The following is a 25,175-nucleotide window of genomic DNA, read 5'->3' on the forward strand; positions in this document are numbered from 1 at the left end:
GGCTCCAGACAAACTTTGGCAACTTCTCTCAATTTGGGGAGCTGCAGGTCTTTCAAACACTCAACCCAAACTTCACCAGTGTAAGTGGCAACTGCCGTCATGGCTTACCTGTCAAACTGGATTATTTCGCCAGTGTTTTTTCTCATTACTGACTTTATATCCCTTCCCTATTGTAGCTCGAAGTCCTGCAACTACTCACGCCTTCCCAGGTGGCAGATGTAGTCCTGAACTCAGTGGATCCCAATGATACAGCAATAATTGATACTGTCTTTGACCGGCTGGAAGAGGGCAACGCTCAGGAAAATGTGGAATTATTCTGCACACGTGTGACACAGAGTGACCTGGTAGGCTACTTCTGAAATTGGACAGGAATTGCAATCCTGCACTTATTAGTAGGGATTTCTTTACTCCCACACTTATCTCACCTTTTCAATCATTTGCAGGTGATATTGTAATAACGTCAAATGCTTTTATCCAAATATCATGCATGTGAATTTGCAGCATGGGAAATATGTGCTTTTGTATGTTAACAGGCACAAGACTTTTCACCTTCAGTGAGAGATAGAGTAATGAACAGGACATTCACCATCATCGGCCCCAGCTTCCCGAGTTTCAACGAGAGCCGCCTAATTCTTTGGTTCCGTGGGTTATTGGTGCCATTCCTTCCAAGTTTCACACCAGAGATGCTCAGAATCACAACCACAGGCATGAACTGCACCAACTACCAATTCGTGTGAGTAACTTTTAAGGGATGAATCACACTTTTGTCAGACCAAATTGAAAAAAATGGATTCTTCATTGAGAATCAATGTTTTCTTCCAAACTCTGCAGTACCGTTGCGATAGGTGGTGCTGCCAGCCAGACTTCCTTGATGAGGCAACAACAAATCTTCGAGGTCCTGTTGGCCTACCTCAACAATGCTATCAATGTCATCAACACGCCAGGTAGGGTAAACATTTTAAACAGTAGCACCATACATGGCTTGAGTGGATATGTCACTGACAGGACAACTGGACATGACAACCATGTATCTCATGTTCCATCCATCCATCCATCCATCAATCCATCCCTCCATATTCTATACCGCTGATCCTGTTCAGGGCCATGTTGCCAGTCTATCACAGGGCAAACATACAGAGACAGACAGCCACACACACTCATATTCACACTTAGTGGAATATAGGGTCTCCAAATAACCTCACGTGCATGTTTAGTGGACTGTGGGAGGAAACCGGAGTTCCCGGAAGAAACCCACGCACACTCAGGGACAACATGTATACTCTACACACGAAGGCCTCTGGCAGTATTTGAACCCGCAACCTTCTCGCTGTGCCCGTGCAAATTATGAAAAGATCCTTTCAAAAATTGGCGGTACTTAAATATCATCTTGGTGCCTCAGATTGCAGGGTGGGAATCGCCAATGATGCTGAGTGGCTTGCTGCAAACCTGGGTCCATTTTCAACATACGCATCATACTCTCAACTCCGAGTCTTCAACCTGTCTGTGGTAAGTCCTACTTAACTCCCAATCTTATGTCACAACTGCAGCACAACATGCCCAACCTGGACATTTGACACGAGGCCCTGCTTTTATCGGGTCAGATTAAAAAAAAGATGAAATGATTGAATCCTCTGTGTATGTGTCATTAGCTGGAAGTAGTGGACAACCTCTCACCACAACAGCAAGTGGAAGTGATCCTGGATCCAGACAGTGGCGCTTTAGAGAACCAGACCCTGGTGGATGCTGTGTTTACAAGCTTGGTGAATTCCTCTGATGTTGGTGAAGCGCTCACTCAGTTTTTCCAGAATTTCACAGCCATCAGCCAGCAGGTATTTGCTTCACATCAACATTACAACATTTTTCCTCACAACTGTGGCCTCCAAAAGAGCCATAAAGCTTTAGCATCCAATTTGCTTTGACACATTAATACCAAGCCCTCGTATGTCTCAAAAAGACACATTTCTACCCTGTTCTTTGGCTGAATTGCTGCCATGATTTCCTCTGTGAAGCACCTGATGCACCAGAGAACAAAGATGTGCCAAATGCCATGATCTCTATTGTTTTGGCAGCAAGTTTGGGGTGGCAAAGGGTCCTGTTTTACAGCAACATTATTCTTTTTCTTTCAGGAAAACCTGACCTTAATCACAAACCCAGCTGTGAGAGTCACCATCTTGAATCGGACCTTGACAGCCTTGGCTCCTGAATTTGAAGACTTTCAACCTGAAGACTATCAGCTGTGGTTCCAGGTCTATTTGACCCCTGTATTGGCCAGCCTCCAGCCCGACAGCTTGCGTGTAATCCCTCGGAACATCACTTGTCAATCATATAACGAGATGTAAGTGATGACAGTAATCAAGCCAAAGCTTGCATATTTTAGGCTTGCATTATAGCAACCTTTGGCTCAATACAAGTCCTGCAAATTTCTTTTGTCTGCTTACAGACTGACTGGTTTGAAGGAAGGCTTGTACCTACTGCCACTGGACATTTCAGAGAACCTGAGATCAAGCATCGAGTCACTGAAGGAAATGTTCACACGTAAGTGGCCAATAATCACTATGCTGCCAGATTTTTTTAGGATAAGTCCAGTACCAATTCAGTGAGTCCAGCTGTACTGATGAGACAACTGTGTTTCATTTTTTTCCACAAAAATAGGTTGTGCAGTACCAGCGTCGTTCATGGTGAGTGTCTTTCTGTAGTTGTTTGACAGGGATCACGCTATCATCTCCTCATTTCGAAAATGTTCCTTCCTTTGGAAAATGTTGTTTCATCAGGAAACTGTAATGATCCAAATTTCTTTCCTCTGTACTAACAATTATGCTTTATTTTTCTCCAGTGCAAAATCACACCAGTCAATGGTAAGTCTGCCAAACACCAGAACACAACAGCTTTTTTTAAAGAAAATTGCAACTTGACAAGCAATAGTCTCAAACACAAACATTATCTTTTCAGAGGACCTCATCTGTGCTGCACTCAATAGGTGGGTTTATTACTCTTTTTCCAGTGCTGAGGGTGGAAGTGCAAAGTTTCTTTCCACACTGGAATTGCAGTGAGAGTTATTTACATATATGACATTATTTTTTCTCAGATCACGACTTGATCAAACCTTGTCAAGTCTCGATTCTTCGGAATCTGTGTGCAACTTTACCATCCGTGAACATGCCTGTTCCTCGGTAAGACGGTTTGACGAAACCTGTCAATCCCAGAACTCTTGTTGTCCTTTTAAAGATTCCAGTCCAGAGACACATCTCCATGAGCCCTAACCAGTCTGTTGATGTTTTTCTTGTTAATTCTTTTCTCAAGGCTGCATCTCTCACTGCCATCAACATGGCCACACTGTTGAAATGCTCCCTGGAAAGCACCACGACTGATGTTGTGGGAGTGTGGAAACTTCTCCTACAAAAAGCTCCTGCATCTGCACTTGACCAGGCCCTCAAGATGTTTTCCACCATGGTACAGTCAGAACTATGCAAGCACACAATCCTGCTGATTTCCTCTGGTCAATCTTCTATTGACTCTTTTTTTTCTCCAATAAACAATTTGTAGCCCCCCAGCAACACCAATGACCAAACGCAGTCAACCATTCTTGAGGCTCTTGGAGAGGTGACAATCGCCAACTTCAGCCAAGCACAACTGGAGGACAACGATTTTGTCAGCAGGTGGTTCCAGATGAACCTCCGTCCATTCCTGACCTCTCCATCCACAAACTTCCTATTCTGTCTCAGCTCCAGAAACTTCAGCTGTTCAACGTACCACATTGTGTAAGAGCATTTCTTAGGCACGGCTCCAGTGTCAACCAAACAACAGAAACAATTGTCATTCTTATGGATTTTAAGATTTTAAAAGTCTTTTCTCTCAAATCTTAGCATTCAGGCATTCATCAGCCAAATTGCGTCCTTGGACACAGAACAACAAGAAGCGGTTGTCAGTCACTTCATCATACCGTTCCTTTCCAGAAACGACACATCAGGTGAATAAAGTCACTCAGGTTCAATTTGGAAAAATCCTCATACCATACTTGACTTATACTCTGATGACATATTTGCATTTCTTCATCTTGCAGATCCTGGCTGTGTCTTGTCAAGCACAAGCAGCCAACAGTGGCTCCAGACAAACTTTGGCAACTTCTCTCAATTTGGGGAGCTGCAGGTCTTTCAAACACTCAACCCAAACTTCACCAGTGTAAGTGGCAACTGCCGTCATGGCTTACCTGTCAAACTGGATTATTTCGCCAGTGTTTTTTCTCATTACTGACTTTATATCCCTTCCCTATTGTAGCTCGAAGTCCTGCAACTACTCACGCCTTCCCAGGTGGCAGATGTAGTCCTGAACTCAGTGGATCCCAATGATACAGCAATAATTGATACTGTCTTTGACCGGCTGGAAGAGGGCAACGCTCAGGAAAATGTGGAATTATTCTGCACACGTGTGACACAGAGTGACCTGGTAGGCTACTTCTGAAATTGGACAGGAATTGCAATCCTGCACTTATTAGTAGGGATTTCTTTACTCCCACACTTATCTCACCTTTTCAATCATTTGCAGGTGATATTGTAATAACGTCAAATGCTTTTATCCAAATATCATGCATGTGAATTTGCAGCATGGGAAATATGTGCTTTTGTATGTTAACAGGCACAAGACTTTTCACCTTCAGTGAGAGATAGAGTAATGAACAGGACATTCACCATCATCGGCCCCAGCTTCCCGAGTTTCAACGAGAGCCGCCTAATTCTTTGGTTCCGTGGGTTATTGGTGCCATTCCTTCCAAGTTTCACACCAGAGATGCTCAGAATCACAACCACAGGCATGAACTGCACCAACTACCAAGTCGTGTGAGTAACTTTTAAGGGATGAATCACACTTTTGTCAGACCAAATTGAAAAAAATGGATTCTTCATTGAGAATCAATGTTTTCTTCCAAACTCTGCAGTACCGTTGCGATAGGTGGTGCTGCCAGCCAGACTTCCTTGATGAGGCAACAACAAATCTTCGAGGTCCTGTTGGCCTACCTCAACAATGCTATCAATGTCATCAACACGCCAGGTAGGGTAAACATTTTAAACAGTAGCACCATACATGGCTTGAGTGGATATGTCACTGACAGGACAACTGGACAAGACAACCATGTATCTCATGTTCCATCCATCCATCCATCCATCAATCCATCCCTCCATATTCTATACCGCTGATCCTGTTCAGGGCCATGTTGCCAGTCTATCACAGGGCAAACATACAGAGACAGACAGCCACACACACTCATATTCACACTTAGTGGAATATAGGGTCTCCAAATAACCTCACGTGCATGTTTAGTGGACTGTGGGAGGAAACCGGAGTTCCCGGAAGAAACCCACGCACACTCAGGGACAACATGTATACTCTACACACGAAGGCCTCTGGCAGTATTTGAACCCGCAACCTTCTCGCTGTGCCCGTGCAAATTATGAAAAGATCCTTTCAAAAATTGGCGGTACTTGAATATCATCTTGGTGCCTCAGATTGCAGGGTGGGAATCGCCAATGATGCTGAGTGGCTTGCTGCAAACCTGGGTCCATTTTCAACATACGCATCATACTCTCAACTCCGAGTCTTCAACCTGTCTGTGGTAAGTCCTACTTAACTCCCAATCTTATGTCACAACTGCAGCACAACATGCCCAACCTGGACATTTGACACGAGGCCCTGCTTTTATCGGGTCAGATTAAAAAAAAGATGAAATGATTGAATCCTCTGTGTATGTGTCATTAGCTGGAAGTAGTGGACAACCTCTCACCACAACAGCAAGTGGAAGTGATCCTGGATCCAGACAGTGGCGCTTTAGAGAACCAGACCCTGGTGGATGCTGTGTTTACAAGCTTGGTGAATTCCTCTGATGTTGGTGAAGCGCTCACTCAGTTTTTCCAGAATTTCACAGCCATCAGCCAGCAGGTATTTGCTTCACATCAACATTACAACATTTTTCCTCACAACTGTGGCCTCCAAAAGAGCCATAAAGCTTTAGCATCCAATTTGCTTTGACACATTAATACCAAGCCCTCGTATGTCTCAAAAAGACACATTTCTACCCTGTTCTTTGGCTGAATTGCTGCCATGATTTCCTCTGTGAAGCACCTGATGCACCAGAGAACAAAGATGTGCCAAATGCCATGATCTCCATTGTTTTGGCAGCAAGTTTGGGGTGGCAAAGGGTCCTGTTTTACAGCAACATTATTCTTTTTCTTTCAGGAAAACCTGACCTTAATCACAAACCCAGCTGTGAGAGTCACCATCTTGAATCGGACCTTGACAGCCTTGGCTCCTGAATTTGAAGACTTTCAACCTGAAGACTATCAGCTGTGGTTCCAGGTCTATTTGACCCCTGTATTGGCCAGCCTCCAGCCCGACAGCTTGCGTGTAATCCCTCGGAACATCACTTGTCAATCATATAACGAGATGTAAGTGATGACAGTAATCAAGCCAAAGCTTGCATATTTTAGGCTTGCATTATAGCAACCTTTGGCTCAATACAAGTCCTGCAAATTTCTTTTGTCTGCTTACAGACTGACTGGTTTGAAGGAAGGCTTGTACCTACTGCCACTGGACATTTCAGAGAACCTGAGATCAAGCATCGAGTCACTGAAGGAAATGTTCACACGTAAGTGGCCAATAATCACTATGCTGCCAGATTTTTTTAGGATAAGTCCAGTACCAATTCAGTGAGTCCAGCTGTACTGATGAGACAACTGTGTTTCATTTTTTTCCACAAAAATAGGTTGTGCAGTACCAGCGTCGTTCATGGTGAGTGTCTTTCTGTAGTTGTTTGACAGGGATCACGCTATCATCTCCTCATTTCGAAAATGTTCCTTCCTTTGGAAAATGTTGTTTCATCAGGAAACTGTAATGATCCAAATTTCTTTCCTCTGTACTAACAATTATGCTTTATTTTTCTCCAGTGCAAAATCACACCAGTCAATGGTAAGTCTGCCAAACACCAGAACACAACAGCTTTTTTTAAAGAAAATTGCAACTTGACAAGCAATAGTCTCAAACACAAACATTATCTTTTCACAGAGGACCTCATCTGTGCTGCACTCAATAGGTGGGTTTATTACTCTTTTTCCAGTGCTGAGGGTGGAAGTGCAAAGTTTCTTTCCACACTGGAATTGCAGTGAGAGTTATTTACATATATGACATTATTTTTTCTCAGATCACGACTTGATCAAACCTTGTCAAGTCTCGATTCTTCGGAATCTGTGTGCAACTTTACCATCCGTGAACATGCCTGTTCCTCGGTAAGACGGTTTGACGAAACCTGTCAATCCCAGAACTCTTGTTGTCCTTTTAAAGATTCCAGTCCAGAGACACATCTCCATGAGCCCTAACCAGTCTGTTGATGTTTTTCTTGTTAATTCTTTTCTCAAGGCTGCATCTCTCACTGCCATCAACATGGCCACACTGTTGAAATGCTCCCTGGAAAGCACCACGACTGATGTTGTGGGAGTGTGGAAACTTCTCCTACAAAAAGCTCCTGCATCTGCACTTGACCAGGCCCTCAAGATGTTTTCCACCATGGTACAGTCAGAACTATGCAAGCACACAATCCTGCTGATTTCCTCTGGTCAATCTTCTATTGACTCTTTTTTTTCTCCAATAAACAATTTGTAGCCCCCCAGCAACACCAATGACCAAACGCAGTCAACCATTCTTGAGGCTCTTGGAGAGGTGACAATCGCCAACTTCAGCCAAGCACAACTGGAGGACAACGATTTTGTCAGCAGGTGGTTCCAGATGAACCTCCGTCCATTCCTGACCTCTCCATCCACAAACTTCCTATTCTGTCTCAGCTCCAGAAACTTCAGCTGTTCAACGTACCACATTGTGTAAGAGCATTTCTTAGGCACGGCTCCAGTGTCAACCAAACAACAGAAACAATTGTCATTCTTATGGATTTTAAGATTTTAAAAGTCTTTTCTCTCAAATCTTAGCATTCAGGCATTCATCAGCCAAATTGCGTCCTTGGACACAGAACAACAAGAAGCGGTTGTCAGTCACTTCATCATACCGTTCCTTTCCAGAAACGACACATCAGGTGAATAAAGTCACTCAGGTTCAATTTGGAAAAATCCTCATACCATACTTGACTTATACTCTGATGACATATTTGCATTTCTTCATCTTGCAGATCCTGGCTGTGTCTTGTCAAGCACAAGCAGCCAACAGTGGCTCCAGACAAACTTTGGCAACTTCTCTCAATTTGGGGAGCTGCAGGTCTTTCAAACACTCAACCCAAACTTCACCAGTGTAAGTGGCAACTGCCGTCATGGCTTACCTGTCAAACTGGATTATTTCGCCTGTGTTTTTTCTCATTACTGACTTTATATCCCTTCCCTATTGTAGCTCGAAGTCCTGCAACTACTCACGCCTTCCCAGGTGGCAGATGTAGTCCTGAACTCAGTGGATCCCAATGATACAGCAATAATTGATACTGTCTTTGACCGGCTGGAAGAGGGCAACGCTCAGGAAAATGTGGAATTATTCTGCACACGTGTGACACAGAGTGACCTGGTAGGCTACTTCTGAAATTGGACAGGAATTGCAATCCTGCACTTATTAGTAGGGATTTCTTTACTCCCACACTTATCTCACCTTTTCAATCATTTGCAGGTGATATTGTAATAACGTCAAATGCTTTTATCCAAATATCATGCATGTGAATTTGCAGCATGGGAAATATGTGCTTTTGTATGTTAACAGGCACAAGACTTTTCACCTTCAGTGAGAGATAGAGTAATGAACAGGACATTCACCATCATCGGCCCCAGCTTCCCGAGTTTCAACGAGAGCCGCCTAATTCTTTGGTTCCGTGGGTTATTGGTGCCATTCCTTCCAAGTTTCACACCAGAGATGCTCAGAATCACAACCACAGGCATGAACTGCACCAACTACCAAGTCGTGTGAGTAACTTTTAAGGGATGAATCACACTTTTGTCAGACCAAATTGAAAAAAATGGATTCTTCATTGAGAATCAATGTTTTCTTCCAAACTCTGCAGTACCGTTGCGATAGGTGGTGCTGCCAGCCAGACTTCCTTGATGAGGCAACAACAAATCTTCGAGGTCCTGTTGGCCTACCTCAACAATGCTATCAATGTCATCAACACGCCAGGTAGGGTAAACATTTTAAACAGTAGCACCATACATGGCTTGAGTGGATATGTCACTGACAGGACAACTGGACAAGACAACCATGTATCTCATGTTCCATCCATCCATCCATCCATCAATCCATCCCTCCATATTCTATACCGCTGATCCTGTTCAGGGCCATGTTGCCAGTCTATCACAGGGCAAACATACAGAGACAGACAGCCACACACACTCATATTCACACTTAGTGGAATATAGGGTCTCCAAATAACCTCACGTGCATGTTTAGTGGACTGTGGGAGGAAACCGGAGTTCCCGGAAGAAACCCACGCACACTCAGGGACAACATGTATACTCTACACACGAAGGCCTCTGGCAGTATTTGAACCCGCAACCTTCTCGCTGTGCCCGTGCAAATTATGAAAAGATCCTTTCAAAAATTGGCGGTACTTGAATATCATCTTGGTGCCTCAGATTGCAGGGTGGGAATCGCCAATGATGCTGAGTGGCTTGCTGCAAACCTGGGTCCATTTTCAACATACGCATCATACTCTCAACTCCGAGTCTTCAACCTGTCTGTGGTAAGTCCTACTTAACTCCCAATCTTATGTCACAACTGCAGCACAACATGCCCAACCTGGACATTTGACACGAGGCCCTGCTTTTATCGGGTCAGATTAAAAAAAAGATGAAATGATTGAATCCTCTGTGTATGTGTCATTAGCTGGAAGTAGTGGACAACCTCTCACCACAACAGCAAGTGGAAGTGATCCTGGATCCAGACAGTGGCGCTTTAGAGAACCAGACCCTGGTGGATGCTGTGTTTACAAGCTTGGTGAATTCCTCTGATGTTGGTGAAGCGCTCACTCAGTTTTTCCAGAATTTCACAGCCATCAGCCAGCAGGTATTTGCTTCACATCAACATTACAACATTTTTCCTCACAACTGTGGCCTCCAAAAGAGCCATAAAGCTTTAGCATCCAATTTGCTTTGACACATTAATACCAAGCCCTCGTATGTCTCAAAAAGACACATTTCTACCCTGTTCTTTGGCTGAATTGCTGCCATGATTTCCTCTGTGAAGCACCTGATGCACCAGAGAACAAAGATGTGCCAAATGCCATGATCTCCATTGTTTTGGCAGCAAGTTTGGGGTGGCAAAGGGTCCTGTTTTACAGCAACATTATTCTTTTTCTTTCAGGAAAACCTGACCTTAATCACAAACCCAGCTGTGAGAGTCACCATCTTGAATCGGACCTTGACAGCCTTGGCTCCTGAATTTGAAGACTTTCAACCTGAAGACTATCAGCTGTGGTTCCAGGTCTATTTGACCCCTGTATTGGCCAGCCTCCAGCCCGACAGCTTGCGTGTAATCCCTCGGAACATCACTTGTCAATCATATAACGAGATGTAAGTGATGACAGTAATCAAGCCAAAGCTTGCATATTTTAGGCTTGCATTATAGCAACCTTTGGCTCAATACAAGTCCTGCAAATTTCTTTTGTCTGCTTACAGACTGACTGGTTTGAAGGAAGGCTTGTACCTACTGCCACTGGACATTTCAGAGAACCTGAGATCAAGCATCGAGTCACTGAAGGAAATGTTCACACGTAAGTGGCCAATAATCACTATGCTGCCAGATTTTTTTAGGATAAGTCCAGTACCAATTCAGTGAGTCCAGCTGTACTGATGAGACAACTGTGTTTCATTTTTTTCCACAAAAATAGGTTGTGCAGTACCAGCGTCGTTCATGGTGAGTGTCTTTCTGTAGTTGTTTGACAGGGATCACGCTATCATCTCCTCATTTCGAAAATGTTCCTTCCTTTGGAAAATGTTGTTTCATCAGGAAACTGTAATGATCCAAATTTCTTTCCTCTGTACTAACAATTATGCTTTATTTTTCTCCAGTGCAAAATCACACCAGTCAATGGTAAGTCTGCCAAACACCAGAACACAACAGCTTTTTTTAAAGAAAATTGCAACTTGACAAGCAATAGTCTCAAACACAAACATTATCTTTTCACAGAGGACCTCATCTGTGCTGCACTCAATAGGTGGGTTTATTACTCTTTTTCCAGTGCTGAGGGTGGAAGTGCAAAGTTTCTTTCCACACTGGAATTGCAGTGAGAGTTATTTACATATATGACATTATTTTTTCTCAGATCACGACTTGATCAAACCTTGTCAAGTCTCGATTCTTCGGAATCTGTGTGCAACTTTACCATCCGTGAACATGCCTGTTCCTCGGTAAGACGGTTTGACGAAACCTGTCAATCCCAGAACTCTTGTTGTCCTTTTAAAGATTCCAGTCCAGAGACACATCTCCATGAGCCCTAACCAGTCTGTTGATGTTTTTCTTGTTAATTCTTTTCTCAAGGCTGCATCTCTCACTGCCATCAACATGGCCACACTGTTGAAATGCTCCCTGGAAAGCACCACGACTGATGTTGTGGGAGTGTGGAAACTTCTCCTACAAAAAGCTCCTGCATCTGCACTTGACCAGGCCCTCAAGATGTTTTCCACCATGGTACAGTCAGAACTATGCAAGCACACAATCCTGCTGATTTCCTCTGGTCAATCTTCTATTGACTCTTTTTTTTCTCCAATAAACAATTTGTAGCCCCCCAGCAACACCAATGACCAAACGCAGTCAACCATTCTTGAGGCTCTTGGAGAGGTGACAATCGCCAACTTCAGCCAAGCACAACTGGAGGACAACGATTTTGTCAGCAGGTGGTTCCAGATGAACCTCCGTCCATTCCTGACCTCTCCATCCACAAACTTCCTATTCTGTCTCAGCTCCAGAAACTTCAGCTGTTCAACGTACCACATTGTGTAAGAGCATTTCTTAGGCACGGCTCCAGTGTCAACCAAACAACAGAAACAATTGTCATTCTTATGGATTTTAAGATTTTAAAAGTCTTTTCTCTCAAATCTTAGCATTCAGGCATTCATCAGCCAAATTGCGTCCTTGGACACAGAACAACAAGAAGCGGTTGTCAGTCACTTCATCATACCGTTCCTTTCCAGAAACGACACATCAGGTGAATAAAGTCACTCAGGTTCAATTTGGAAAAATCCTCATACCATACTTGACTTATACTCTGATGACATATTTGCATTTCTTCATCTTGCAGATCCTGGCTGTGTCTTGTCAAGCACAAGCAGCCAACAGTGGCTCCAGACAAACTTTGGCAACTTCTCTCAATTTGGGGAGCTGCAGGTCTTTCAAACACTCAACCCAAACTTCACCAGTGTAAGTGGCAACTGCCGTCATGGCTTACCTGTCAAACTGGATTATTTCGCCAGTGTTTTTTCTCATTACTGACTTTATATCCCTTCCCTATTGTAGCTCGAAGTCCTGCAACTACTCACGCCTTCCCAGGTGGCAGATGTAGTCCTGAACTCAGTGGATCCCAATGATACAGCAATAATTGATACTGTCTTTGACCGGCTGGAAGAGGGCAACGCTCAGGAAAATGTGGAATTATTCTGCACACGTGTGACACAGAGTGACCTGGTAGGCTACTTCTGAAATTGGACAGGAATTGCAATCCTGCACTTATTAGTAGGGATTTCTTTACTCCCACACTTATCTCACCTTTTCAATCATTTGCAGGTGATATTGTAATAACGTCAAATGCTTTTATCCAAATATCATGCATGTGAATTTGCAGCATGGGAAATATGTGCTTTTGTATGTTAACAGGCACAAGACTTTTCACCTTCAGTGAGAGATAGAGTAATGAACAGGACATTCACCATCATCGGCCCCAGCTTCCCGAGTTTCAACGAGAGCCGCCTAATTCTTTGGTTCCGTGGGTTATTGGTGCCATTCCTTCCAAGTTTCACACCAGAGATGCTCAGAATCACAACCACAGGCATGAACTGCACCAACTACCAAGTCGTGTGAGTAACTTTTAAGGGATGAATCACACTTTTGTCAGACCAAATTGAAAAAAATGGATTCTTCATTGAGAATCAATGTTTTCTTCCAAACTCTGCAGTACCGTTGCGATAGGTGGTGCTGCCAGCCAGACTTCCTTGATGAGGCAACAACAAATCTTCGAGGTCCTGTTGGCCTACCTCAACAATGCTATCAATGTCATCAACACGCCAGGTAGGGTAAACATTTTAAACAGTAGCACCATACATGGCTTGAGTGGATATGTCACTGACAGGACAACTGGACAAGACAACCATGTATCTCATGTTCCATCCATCCATCCATCCATCAATCCATCCCTCCATATTCTATACCGCTGATCCTGTTCAGGGCCATGTTGCCAGTCTATCACAGGGCAAACATACAGAGACAGACAGCCACACACACTCATATTCACACTTAGTGGAATATAGGGTCTCCAAATAACCTCACGTGCATGTTTAGTGGACTGTGGGAGGAAACCGGAGTTCCCGGAAGAAACCCACGCACACTCAGGGACAACATGTATACTCTACACACGAAGGCCTCTGGCAGTATTTGAACCCGCAACCTTCTCGCTGTGCCCGTGCAAATTATGAAAAGATCCTTTCAAAAATTGGCGGTACTTGAATATCATCTTGGTGCCTCAGATTGCAGGGTGGGAATCGCCAATGATGCTGAGTGGCTTGCTGCAAACCTGGGTCCATTTTCAACATACGCATCATACTCTCAACTCCGAGTCTTCAACCTGTCTGTGGTAAGTCCTACTTAACTCCCAATCTTATGTCACAACTGCAGCACAACATGCCCAACCTGGACATTTGACACGAGGCCCTGCTTTTATCGGGTCAGATTAAAAAAAAGATGAAATGATTGAATCCTCTGTGTATGTGTCATTAGCTGGAAGTAGTGGACAACCTCTCACCACAACAGCAAGTGGAAGTGATCCTGGATCCAGACAGTGGCGCTTTAGAGAACCAGACCCTGGTGGATGCTGTGTTTACAAGCTTGGTGAATTCCTCTGATGTTGGTGAAGCGCTCACTCAGTTTTTCCAGAATTTCACAGCCATCAGCCAGCAGGTATTTGCTTCACATCAACATTACAACATTTTTCCTCACAACTGTGGCCTCCAAAAGAGCCATAAAGCTTTAGCATCCAATTTGCTTTGACACATTAATACCAAGCCCTCGTATGTCTCAAAAAGACACATTTCTACCCTGTTCTTTGGCTGAATTGCTGCCATGATTTCCTCTGTGAAGCACCTGATGCACCAGAGAACAAAGATGTGCCAAATGCCATGATCTCCATTGTTTTGGCAGCAAGTTTGGGGTGGCAAAGGGTCCTGTTTTACAGCAACATTATTCTTTTTCTTTCAGGAAAACCTGACCTTAATCACAAACCCAGCTGTGAGAGTCACCATCCTGAATCGGACCTTGACAGCCTTGGCTCCTGAATTTGAAGACTTTCAACCTGAAGACTATCAGCTGTGGTTCCAGGTCTATTTGACCCCTGTATTGGCCAGCCTCCAGCCCGACAGCTTGCGTGTAATCCCTCGGAACATCACTTGTCAATCATATAACGAGATGTAAGTGATGACAGTAATCAAGCCAAAGCTTGCATATTTTAGGCTTGCATTATAGCAACCTTTGGCTCAATACAAGTCCTGCAAATTTCTTTTGTCTGCTTACAGACTGACTGGTTTGAAGGAAGGCTTGTACCTACTGCCACTGGACATTTCAGAGAACCTGAGATCAAGCATCGAGTCACTGAAGGAAATGTTCACACGTAAGTGGCCAATAATCACTATGCTGCCAGATTTTTTTAGGATAAGTCCAGTACCAATTCAGTGAGTCCAGCTGTACTGATGAGACAACTGTGTTTCATTTTTTTCCACAAAAATAGGTTGTGCAGTACCAGCGTCGTTCATGGTGAGTGTCTTTCTGTAGTTGTTTGACAGGGATCACGCTATCATCTCCTCATTTCGAAAATGTTCCTTCCTTTGGAAAATGTTGTTTCATCAGGAAACTGTAATGATCCAAATTTCTTTCCTCTGTACTAACAATTATGCTTTATTTTTCTCCAGTGCAAAATCACACCAGTCAATGGTAAGTCTGCCAAACACCAGAACACAACAGCTTTTTTTAAAGAAAATTGCAACTTGACAAGCAATAGTCTCAAACACAAACATTATCTTTTCACAGAGGACCTCATCTGTGCTGCACTCAATAGGTGGGTTTATTACTCTTTTTCCAGTGCTGAGGGTGGAAGTGCAAAGTTTCTTTCCACACTGGAATTGCAGTGAGAGTTATTTACATATATGACATTATTTTTTCTCAGATCACGACTTGATCAAACCTTGTCAAGTCTCGATTCTTCGGAATCTGTGTGCAACTTTACCATCCGTGAACATGCCTGTTCCTCGGTAAGACGGTTTGACGAAACCTGTCAATCCCAGAACTCTTGTTGTCCTTTTAAAGATTCCAGTCCAGAGACACATCTCCATGAGCTCTAACCAGTCTGTTGATGTTTTTCTTGTTAATTCTTTTCTCAAGGCTGCATCTCTCACTGCCATCAACATGGCCACACTGTTGAAATGCTCCCTGGAAAGCACCACGACTGATGTTGTGGGAGTGTGGAAACTTCTCCTACAAAAAGCTCCTGCATCTGCACTTGACCAGGCCCTCAAGATGTTTTCCACCATGGTACAGTCAGAACTATGCAAGCACACAATCCTGCTGATTTCCTCTGGTCAATCTTCTATTGACTCTTTTTTTTCTCCAATAAACAATTTGTAGCCCCCCAGCAACACCAATGACCAAACGCAGTCAACCATTCTTGAGGCTCTTGGAGAGGTGACAATCGCCAACTTCAGCCAAGCACAACTGGAGGACAACGATTTTGTCAGCAGGTGGTTCCAGATGAACCTCCGTCCATTCCTGACCTCTCCATCCACAAACTTCCTATTCTGTCTCAGCTCCAGAAACTTCAGCTGTTCAACGTACCACATTGTGTAAGAGCATTTCTTAGGCACGGCTCCAGTGTCAACCAAACAACAGAAACAATTGTCATTCTTATGGATTTTAAGATTTTAAAAGTCTTTTCTCTCAAATCTTAGCATTCAGGCATTCATCAGCCAAATTGCGTCCTTGGACACAGAACAACAAGAAGCGGTTGTCAGTCACTTCATCATACCGTTCCTTTCCAGAAACGACACATCAGGTGAATAAAGTCACTCAGGTTCAATTTGGAAAAATCCTCATACCATACTTGACTTATACTCTGATGACATATTTGCATTTCTTCATCTTGCAGATCCTGGCTGTGTCTTGTCAAGCACAAGCAGCCAACAGTGGCTCCAGACAAACTTTGGCAACTTCTCTCAATTTGGGGAGCTGCAGGTCTTTCAAACACTCAACCCAAACTTCACCAGTGTAAGTGGCAACTGCCGTCATGGCTTACCTGTCAAACTGGATTATTTCGCCAGTGTTTTTTCTCATTACTGACTTTATATCCCTTCCCTATTGTAGCTCGAAGTCCTGCAACTACTCACGCCTTCCCAGGTGGCAGATGTAGTCCTGAACTCAGTGGATCCCAATGATACAGCAATAATTGATACTGTCTTTGACCGGCTGGAAGAGGGCAACGCTCAGGAAAATGTGGAATTATTCTGCACACGTGTGACACAGAGTGACCTGGTAGGCTACTTCTGAAATTGGACAGGAATTGCAATCCTGCACTTATTAGTAGGGATTTCTTTACTCCCACACTTATCTCACCTTTTCAATCATTTGCAGGTGATATTGTAATAACGTCAAATGCTTTTATCCAAATATCATGCATGTGAATTTGCAGCATGGGAAATATGTGCTTTTGTATGTTAACAGGCACAAGACTTTTCACCTTCAGTGAGAGATAGAGTAATGAACAGGACATTCACCATCATCGGCCCCAGCTTCCCGAGTTTCAACGAGAGCCGCCTAATTCTTTGGTTCCGTGGGTTATTGGTGCCATTCCTTCCAAGTTTCACACCAGAGATGCTCAGAATCACAACCACAGGCATGAACTGCACCAACTACCAAGTCGTGTGAGTAACTTTTAAGGGATGAATCACACTTTTGTCAGACCAAATTGAAAAAAATGGATTCTTCATTGAGAATCAATGTTTTCTTCCAAACTCTGCAGTACCGTTGCGATAGGTGGTGCTGCCAGCCAGACTTCCTTGATGAGGCAACAACAAATCTTCGAGGTCCTGTTGGCCTACCTCAACAATGCTATCAATGTCATCAACACGCCAGGTAGGGTAAACATTTTAAACAGTAGCACCATACATGGCTTGAGTGGATATGTCACTGACAGGACAACTGGACAAGACAACCATGTATCTCATGTTCCATCCATCCATCCATCCATCAATCCATCCCTCCATATTCTATACCGCTGATCCTGTTCAGGGCCATGTTGCCAGTCTATCACAGGGCAAACATACAGAGACAGACAGCCACACACACTCATATTCACACTTAGTGGAATATAGGGTCTCCAAATAACCTCACGTGCATGTTTAGTGGACTGTGGGAGGAAACCGGAGTTCCCGGAAGAAACCCACGCACACTCAGGGACAACATGTATACTCTACACACGAAGGCCTCTGGCAGTATTTGAACCCGCAACCTTCTCGCTGTGCCCGTGCAAATTATGAAAAGATCCTTTCAAAAATTGGCGGTACTTGAATATCATCTTGGTGCCTCAGATTGCAGGGTGGGAATCGCCAATGATGCTGAGTGGCTTGCTGCAAACCTGGGTCCATTTTCAACATACGCATCATACTCTCAACTCCGAGTCTTCAACCTGTCTGTGGTAAGTCCTACTTAACTCCCAATCTTATGTCACAACTGCAGCACAACATGCCCAACCTGGACATTTGACACGAGGCCCTGCTTTTATCGGGTCAGATTAAAAAAAAGATGAAATGATTGAATCCTCTGTGTATGTGTCATTAGCTGGAAGTAGTGGACAACCTCTCACCACAACAGCAAGTGGAAGTGATCCTGGATCCAGACAGTGGCGCTTTAGAGAACCAGACCCTGGTGGATGCTGTGTTTACAAGCTTGGTGAATTCCTCTGATGTTGGTGAAGCGCTCACTCAGTTTTTCCAGAATTTCACAGCCATCAGCCAGCAGGTATTTGCTTCACATCAACATTACAACATTTTTCCTCACAACTGTGGCCTCCAAAAGAGCCATAAAGCTTTAGCATCCAATTTGCTTTGACACATTAATACCAAGCCCTCGTATGTCTCAAAAAGACACATTTCTACCCTGTTCTTTGGCTGAATTGCTGCCATGATTTCCTCTGTGAAGCACCTGATGCACCAGAGAACAAAGATGTGCCAAATGCCATGATCTCCATTGTTTTGGCAGCAAGTTTGGGGTGGCAAAGGGTCCTGTTTTACAGCAACATTATTCTTTTTCTTTCAGGAAAACCTGACCTTAATCACAAACCCAGCTGTGAGAGTCACCATCTTGAATCGGACCTTGACAGCCTTGGCTCCTGAATTTGAAGACTTTCAACCTGAAGACTATCAGCTGTGGTTCCAGGTCTATTTGACCCCTGTATTGGCCAGCCTCCAGCCCGACAGCTTGCGTGTAATCCCTCGGAACATCACTTGTCAATCATATAACGAGATGTAAGTGATGACAGTAATCAAGCCAAAGCTTGCATATTTTAGGCTTGCATTATAGCAACCTTTGGCTCAATACAAGTCCTGCAAATTTCTTTTGTCTGCTTACAGACTGACTGGTTTGAAGGAAGGCTTGTACCTACTGCCACTGGACATTTCAGAGAACCTGAGATCAAGCATCGAGTCACTGAAGGAAATGTTCACACGTAAGTGGCCAATAATCACTATGCTGCCAGATTTTTTTAGGATAAGTCCAGTACCAATTCAGTGAGTCCAGCTGTACTGATGAGACAACTGTGTTTCATTTTTTTCCACAAAAATAGGTTGTGCAGTACCAGCGTCGTTCATGGTGAGTGTCTTTCTGTAGTTGTTTGACAGGGATCACGCTATCATCTCCTCATTTCGAAAATGTTCCTTCCTTTGGAAAATGTTGTTTCATCAGGAAACTGTAATGATCCAAATTTCTTTCCTCTGTACTAACAATTATGCTTTATTTTTCTCCAGTGCAAAATCACACCAGTCAATGGTAAGTCTGCCAAACACCAGAACACAACAGCTTTTTTTAAAGAAAATTGCAATTTGACAAGCAATAGTCTCAAACACAAACATTATCTTTTCACAGAGGACCTCATCTGTGCTGCACTCAATAGGTGGGTTTATTACTCTTTTTCCAGTGCTGAGGGTGGAAGTGCAAAGTTTCTTTCCACACTGGAATTGCAGTGAGAGTTATTTACATATATGACATTATTTTTTCTCAGATCACGACTTGATCAAACCTTGTCAAGTCTCGATTCTTCGGAATCTGTGTGCAACTTTACCATCCGTGAACATGCCTGTTCCTCGGTAAGACGGTTTGACGAAACCTGTTAATCCCAGAACTCTTGTTGTCCTTTTAAAGATTCCAGTCCAGAGACACATCTCCATGAGCTCTAACCAGTCTGTTGATGTTTTTCTTGTTAATTCTTTTCTCAAGGCTGCATCTCTCACTGCCATCAACATGGCCACACTGTTGAAATGCTCCCTGGAAAGCACCACGACTGATGTTGTGGGAGTGTGGAAACTTCTCCTACAAAAAGCTCCTGCATCTGCACTTGACCAGGCCCTCAAGATGCTTTCCACCATGGTACAGTCAGAACTATGCAAGCACACAATCCTGCTGATTTCCTCTGGTCAATCTTCTATTGACTCTTTTTTTTCTCCAATAAACAATTTGTAGCCCCCCAGCAACACCAATGACCAAACGCAGTCAACCATTCTTGAGGCTCTTGGAGAGGTGACAATCGCCAACTTCAGCCAAGCACAACTGGAGGACAACGATTTTGTCAGCAGGTGGTTCCAGATGAACCTCCGTCCATTCCTGACCTCTCCATCCACAAACTTCCTATTCTGTCTCAGCTCCAGAAACTTCAGCTGTTCAACGTACCACATTGTGTAAGAGCATTTCTTAGGCACGGCTCCAGTGTCAACCAAACAACAGAAACAATTGTCATTCTTATGGATTTTAAGATTTTAAAAGTCTTTTCTCTCAAATCTTAGCATTCAGGCATTCATCAGCCAAATTGCGTCCTTGGACACAGAACAACAAGAAGCGGTTGTCAGTCACTTCATCATACCGTTCCTTTCCAGAAACGACACATCAGGTGAATAAAGTCACTCAGGTTCAATTTGGAAAAATCCTCATACCATACTTGACTTATACTCTGATGACATATTTGCATTTCTTCATCTTGCAGATCCTGGCTGTGTCTTGTCAAGCACAAGCAGCCAACAGTGGCTCCAGACAAACTTTGGCAACTTCTCTCAATTTGGGGAGCTGCAGGTCTTTCAAACACTCAACCCAAACTTCACCAGTGTAAGTGGCAACTGCCGTCATGGCTTACCTGTCAAACTGGATTATTTCGCCAGTGTTTTTTCTCATTACTGACTTTATATCCCTTCCCTATTGTAGCTCGAAGTCCTGCAACTACTCACGCCTTCCCAGGTGGCAGATGTAGTCCTGAACTCAGTGGATCCCAATGATACAGCAATAATTGATACTGTCTTTGACCGGCTGGAAGAGGGCAACGCTCAGGAAAATGTGGAATTATTCTGCACACGTGTGACACAGAGTGACCTGGTAGGCTACTTCTGAAATTGGACAGGAATTGCAATCCTGCACTTATTAGTAGGGATTTCTTTACTCCCACACTTATCTCACCTTTTCAATCATTTGCAGGTGATATTGTAATAACGTCAAATGCTTTTATCCAAATATCATGCATGTGAATTTGCAGCATGGGAAATATGTGCTTTTGTATGTTAACAGGCACAAGACTTTTCACCTTCAGTGAGAGATAGAGTAATGAACAGGACATTCACCATCATCGGCCCCAGCTTCCCGAGTTTCAACGAGAGCCGCCTAATTCTTTGGTTCCGTGGGTTATTGGTGCCATTCCTTCCAAGTTTCACACCAGAGATGCTCAGAATCACAACCACAGGCATGAACTGCACCAACTACCAAGTCGTGTGAGTAACTTTTAAGGGATGAATCACACTTTTGTCAGACCAAATTGAAAAAAATGGATTCTTCATTGAGAATCAATGTTTTCTTCCAAACTCTGCAGTACCGTTGCGATAGGTGGTGCTGCCAGCCAGACTTCCTTGATGAGGCAACAACAAATCTTCGAGGTCCTGTTGGCCTACCTCAACAATGCTATCAATGTCATCAACACGCCAGGTAGGGTAAACATTTTAAACAGTAGCACCATACATGGCTTGAGTGGATATGTCACTGACAGGACAACTGGACAAGACAACCATGTATCTCATGTTCCATCCATCCATCCATCCATCCATCCATCCATCAATCCATCCATCCATCTATCCATCCATCCATCCATCAATCCATCCATCCCTCCATATTCTATACTGCTGATCCTGTTCAGGGCCATGTTGCCAGTCTATCACAGGGCAAACACACAGAGATAGACAGCCACACACGCTCATATTCACACTTAGTGGAATATAGGGTCTCCAAATAACCTCACGTGCATGTTTAGTCGACTGTGGGAGGAAACCGGTGTTCCCGGAGGAAACCCACGCACACTCAGGGAGAACATATATATACTCTACACACGAAGGCCTCTGGCAGTATTTGAACCCACAACCTTCTCGCTGTGCTCGTGTAAATTATGAAAAGATCCTTTTAAAAATTGGCTGTACTTGAATATCATCTTGGTGCCTCAGATTGCAGGGTGGGAATCGCCAATGATGCTGAGTGGCTTGCTGCAAACCTGGGTCCATTTTCAACATACGCATCATACTCTCAACTCCGAGTCTTCAACCTGTCTGTGGTAAGTCCTACTTAACTCCCAATCTTATGTCACAACTGCAGCACAACATGCCCAACCTGGACATTTGACACGAGGCCCTGCTTTTATCGGGTCAGATTAAAAAAAAGATGAAATGATTGAATCCTCTGTGTATGTGTCATTAGCTGGAAGTAGTGGACAACCTCTCACCACAACAGCAAGTGGAAGTGATCCTGGATCCAGACAGTGGCGCTTTAGAGAACCAGACCCTGGTGGATGCTGTCTTTACAAGCTTGGTGAATTCCTCTGATGTTGGTGAAGCGCTCACTCAGTTTTTCCAGAATTTCACAGCCATCAGCCAGCAGGTATTTGCTTCACATCAACATTACAACATTTTTCCTCACAACTGTGGCCTCCAAAAGAGCCATAAAGCTTTAGCATCCAATTTGCTTTGACACATTAATACCAAGCCCTCGTATGTCTCAAAAAGACACATTTCTACCCTGTTCTTTGGCTGAATTGCTGCCATGATTTCCTCTGTGAAGCACCTGATGCACCAGAGAACAAAGATGTGCCAAATGCCATGATCTCTATTGTTTTGGCAGCAAGTTTGGGGTGGCAAAGGGTCCTGTTTTACAGCAACATTATTCTTTTTCTTTCAGGAAAACCTGACCTTAATCACAAACCCAGCTGTGAGAGTCACCATCTTGAATCGGACCTTGACAGCCTTGGCTCCTGAATTTGAAGACTTTCAACCTGAAGACTATCAGCTGTGGTTCCAGGTCTATTTGACCCCTGTATTGGCCAGCCTCCAGCCCGACAGCTTGCGTGTAATCCCTCGGAACATCACTTGTCAATCATATAACGAGATGTAAGTGATGACAGTAATCAAGCCAAAGCTTGCATATTTTAGGCTTGCATTATAGCAACCTTTGGCTCAATACAAGTCCTGCAAATTTCTTTTGTCTGCTTACAGACTGACTGGTTTGAAGGAAGGCTTGTACCTACTGCCACTGGACATTTCAGAGAACCTGAGATCAAGCATCGAGTCACTGAAGGAAATGTTCACACGTAAGTGGCCAATAATCACTATGCTGCCAGATTTTTTTAGGATAAGTCCAGTACCAATTCAGTGAGTCCAGCTGTACTGATGAGACAACTGTGTTTCATTTTTTTCCACAAAAATAGGTTGTGCAGTACCAGCGTCGTTCATGGTGAGTGTCTTTCTGTAGTTGTTTGACAGGGTTCACGCTATCATCTCCTCATTTCGAAAATGTTCCTTCCTTTGGAAAATGTTGTTTCATCAGGAAACTGTAATGATCCAAATTTCTTTCCTCTGTACTAACAATTATGCTTTATTTTTCTCCAGTGCAAAATCACACCAGTCAATGGTAAGTCTGCAAAACACCAGAACACAACAGCTTTTTTTAAAGAAAATTGCAACTTGACAAGCAATAGTCTCAAACACAAACATTATCTTTTCACAGAGGACCTCATCTGTGCTGCACTCAATAGGTGGGTTTATTACTCTTTTTCCAGTGCTGAGGGTGGAAGTGCAAAGTTTCTTTCCACACTGGAATTGCAGTGAGAGTTATTTACATATATGACATTATTTTTTCTCAGATCACGACTTGATCAAACCTTGTCAAGTCTCGATTCTTCGGAATCTGTGTGCAACTTTACCATCCGTGAACATGCCTGTTCCTCGGTAAGACGGTTTGACGAAACCTGTCAATCCCAGAACTCTTGTTGTCCTTTTAAAGATTCCAGTCCAGAGACACATCTCCATGAGCTCTAACCAGTCTGTTGATGTTTTTCTTGTTAATTCTTTTCTCAAGGCTGCATCTCTCACTGCCATCAACATGGCCACACTGTTGAAATGCTCCCTGGAAAGCACCACGACTGATGTTGTGGGAGTGTGGAAACTTCTCCTACAAAAAGCTCCTGCATCTGCACTTGACCAGGCCCTCAAGATGTTTTCCACCATGGTACAGTCAGAACTATGCAAGCACACAATCCTGCTGATTTCCTCTGGTCAATCTTCTATTGACTCTTTTTTTTCTCCAATAAACAATTTGTAGCCCCCCAGCAACACCAATGACCAAACGCAGTCAACCATTCTTGAGGCTCTTGGAGAGGTGACAATCGCCAACTTCAGCCAAGCACAACTGGAGGACAACGATTTTGTCAGCAGGTGGTTCCAGATGAACCTCCGTCCATTCCTGACCTCTCCATCCACAAACTTCCTATTCTGTCTCAGCTCCAGAAACTTCAGCTGTTCAACGTACCACATTGTGTAAGAGCATTTCTTAGGCACGGCTCCAGTGTCAACCAAACAACAGAAACAATTGTCATTCTTATGGATTTTAAGATTTTAAAAGTCTTTTCTCTCAAATCTTAGCATTCAGGCATTCATCAGCCAAATTGCGTCCTTGGACACAGAACAACAAGAAGCGGTTGTCAGTCACTTCATCATACCGTTCCTTTCCAGAAACGACACATCAGGTGAATAAAGTCACTCAGGTTCAATTTGGAAAAATCCTCATACCATACTTGACTTATACTCTGATGACATATTTGCATTTCTTCATCTTGCAGATCCTGGCTGTGTCTTGTCAAGCACAAGCAGCCAACAGTGGCTCCAGACAAACTTTGGCAACTTCTCTCAATTTGGGGAGCTGCAGGTCTTTCAAACACTCAACCCAAACTTCACCAGTGTAAGTGGCAACTGCCGTCATGGCTTACCTGTCAAACTGGATTATTTCGCCAGTGTTTTTTCTCATTACTGACTTTATATCCCTTCCCTATTGTAGCTCGAAGTCCTGCAACTACTCACGCCTTCCCAGGTGGCAGATGTAGTCCTGAACTCAGTGGATCCCAATGATACAGCAATAATTGATACTGTCTTTGACCGGCTGGAAGAGGGCAACGCTCAGGAAAATGTGGAATTATTCTGCACACGTGTGACACAGAGTGACCTGGTAGGCTACTTCTGAAATTGGACAGGAATTGCAATCCTGCACTTATTAGTAGGGATTTCTTTACTCCCACACTTATCTCACCTTTTCAATCATTTGCAGGTGATATTGTAATAACGTCAAATGCTTTTATCCAAATATCATGCATGTGAATTTGCAGCATGGGAAATATGTGC

General features: G+C 43.6%; 1 protein-coding gene across 1 annotated transcript in view; it reads left to right on the plus strand.

Moving 5' to 3' along the window:
- LOC308119688 (uncharacterized protein) overlaps positions 1-25,175 on the plus strand; it is a gene marked incomplete at its 5' end in the record, with an annotated part of 100,636 nt that overhangs the window by 44,364 nt on the left and 31,097 nt on the right. Inside the window, 28 exons of the mRNA XM_080479837.1 lie at positions 177-344; positions 1,650-1,829; positions 3,301-3,450; positions 3,544-3,656; positions 4,931-5,043; positions 5,499-5,605; positions 5,749-5,928; positions 7,402-7,551; positions 7,645-7,749; positions 8,377-8,544; positions 9,850-10,029; positions 11,503-11,652; positions 11,746-11,858; positions 13,133-13,245; positions 13,701-13,807; positions 13,951-14,130; positions 15,604-15,753; positions 15,847-15,959; positions 17,234-17,346; positions 17,802-17,908; positions 18,052-18,231; positions 19,705-19,854; positions 19,948-20,060; positions 21,335-21,447; positions 21,957-22,063; positions 22,207-22,386; positions 23,860-24,009; positions 24,103-24,215. Of these exons, the coding sequence (XP_080335963.1) occupies positions 177-344; positions 1,650-1,829; positions 3,301-3,450; positions 3,544-3,656; positions 4,931-5,043; positions 5,499-5,605; positions 5,749-5,928; positions 7,402-7,551; positions 7,645-7,749; positions 8,377-8,544; positions 9,850-10,029; positions 11,503-11,652; positions 11,746-11,858; positions 13,133-13,245; positions 13,701-13,807; positions 13,951-14,130; positions 15,604-15,753; positions 15,847-15,959; positions 17,234-17,346; positions 17,802-17,908; positions 18,052-18,231; positions 19,705-19,854; positions 19,948-20,060; positions 21,335-21,447; positions 21,957-22,063; positions 22,207-22,386; positions 23,860-24,009; positions 24,103-24,215 (3,866 nt within the window). The remainder of the gene's footprint in view (positions 1-176; positions 345-1,649; positions 1,830-3,300; positions 3,451-3,543; positions 3,657-4,930; positions 5,044-5,498; positions 5,606-5,748; positions 5,929-7,401; positions 7,552-7,644; positions 7,750-8,376; positions 8,545-9,849; positions 10,030-11,502; positions 11,653-11,745; positions 11,859-13,132; positions 13,246-13,700; positions 13,808-13,950; positions 14,131-15,603; positions 15,754-15,846; positions 15,960-17,233; positions 17,347-17,801; positions 17,909-18,051; positions 18,232-19,704; positions 19,855-19,947; positions 20,061-21,334; positions 21,448-21,956; positions 22,064-22,206; positions 22,387-23,859; positions 24,010-24,102; positions 24,216-25,175) is intronic.

The sequence above is a fragment of the Lipophrys pholis genome, assembly GCF_963383615.2.
Source record: "Lipophrys pholis genome assembly, chromosome: 14".
NCBI lineage: Eukaryota > Metazoa > Chordata > Actinopteri > Blenniiformes > Blenniidae > Lipophrys > Lipophrys pholis.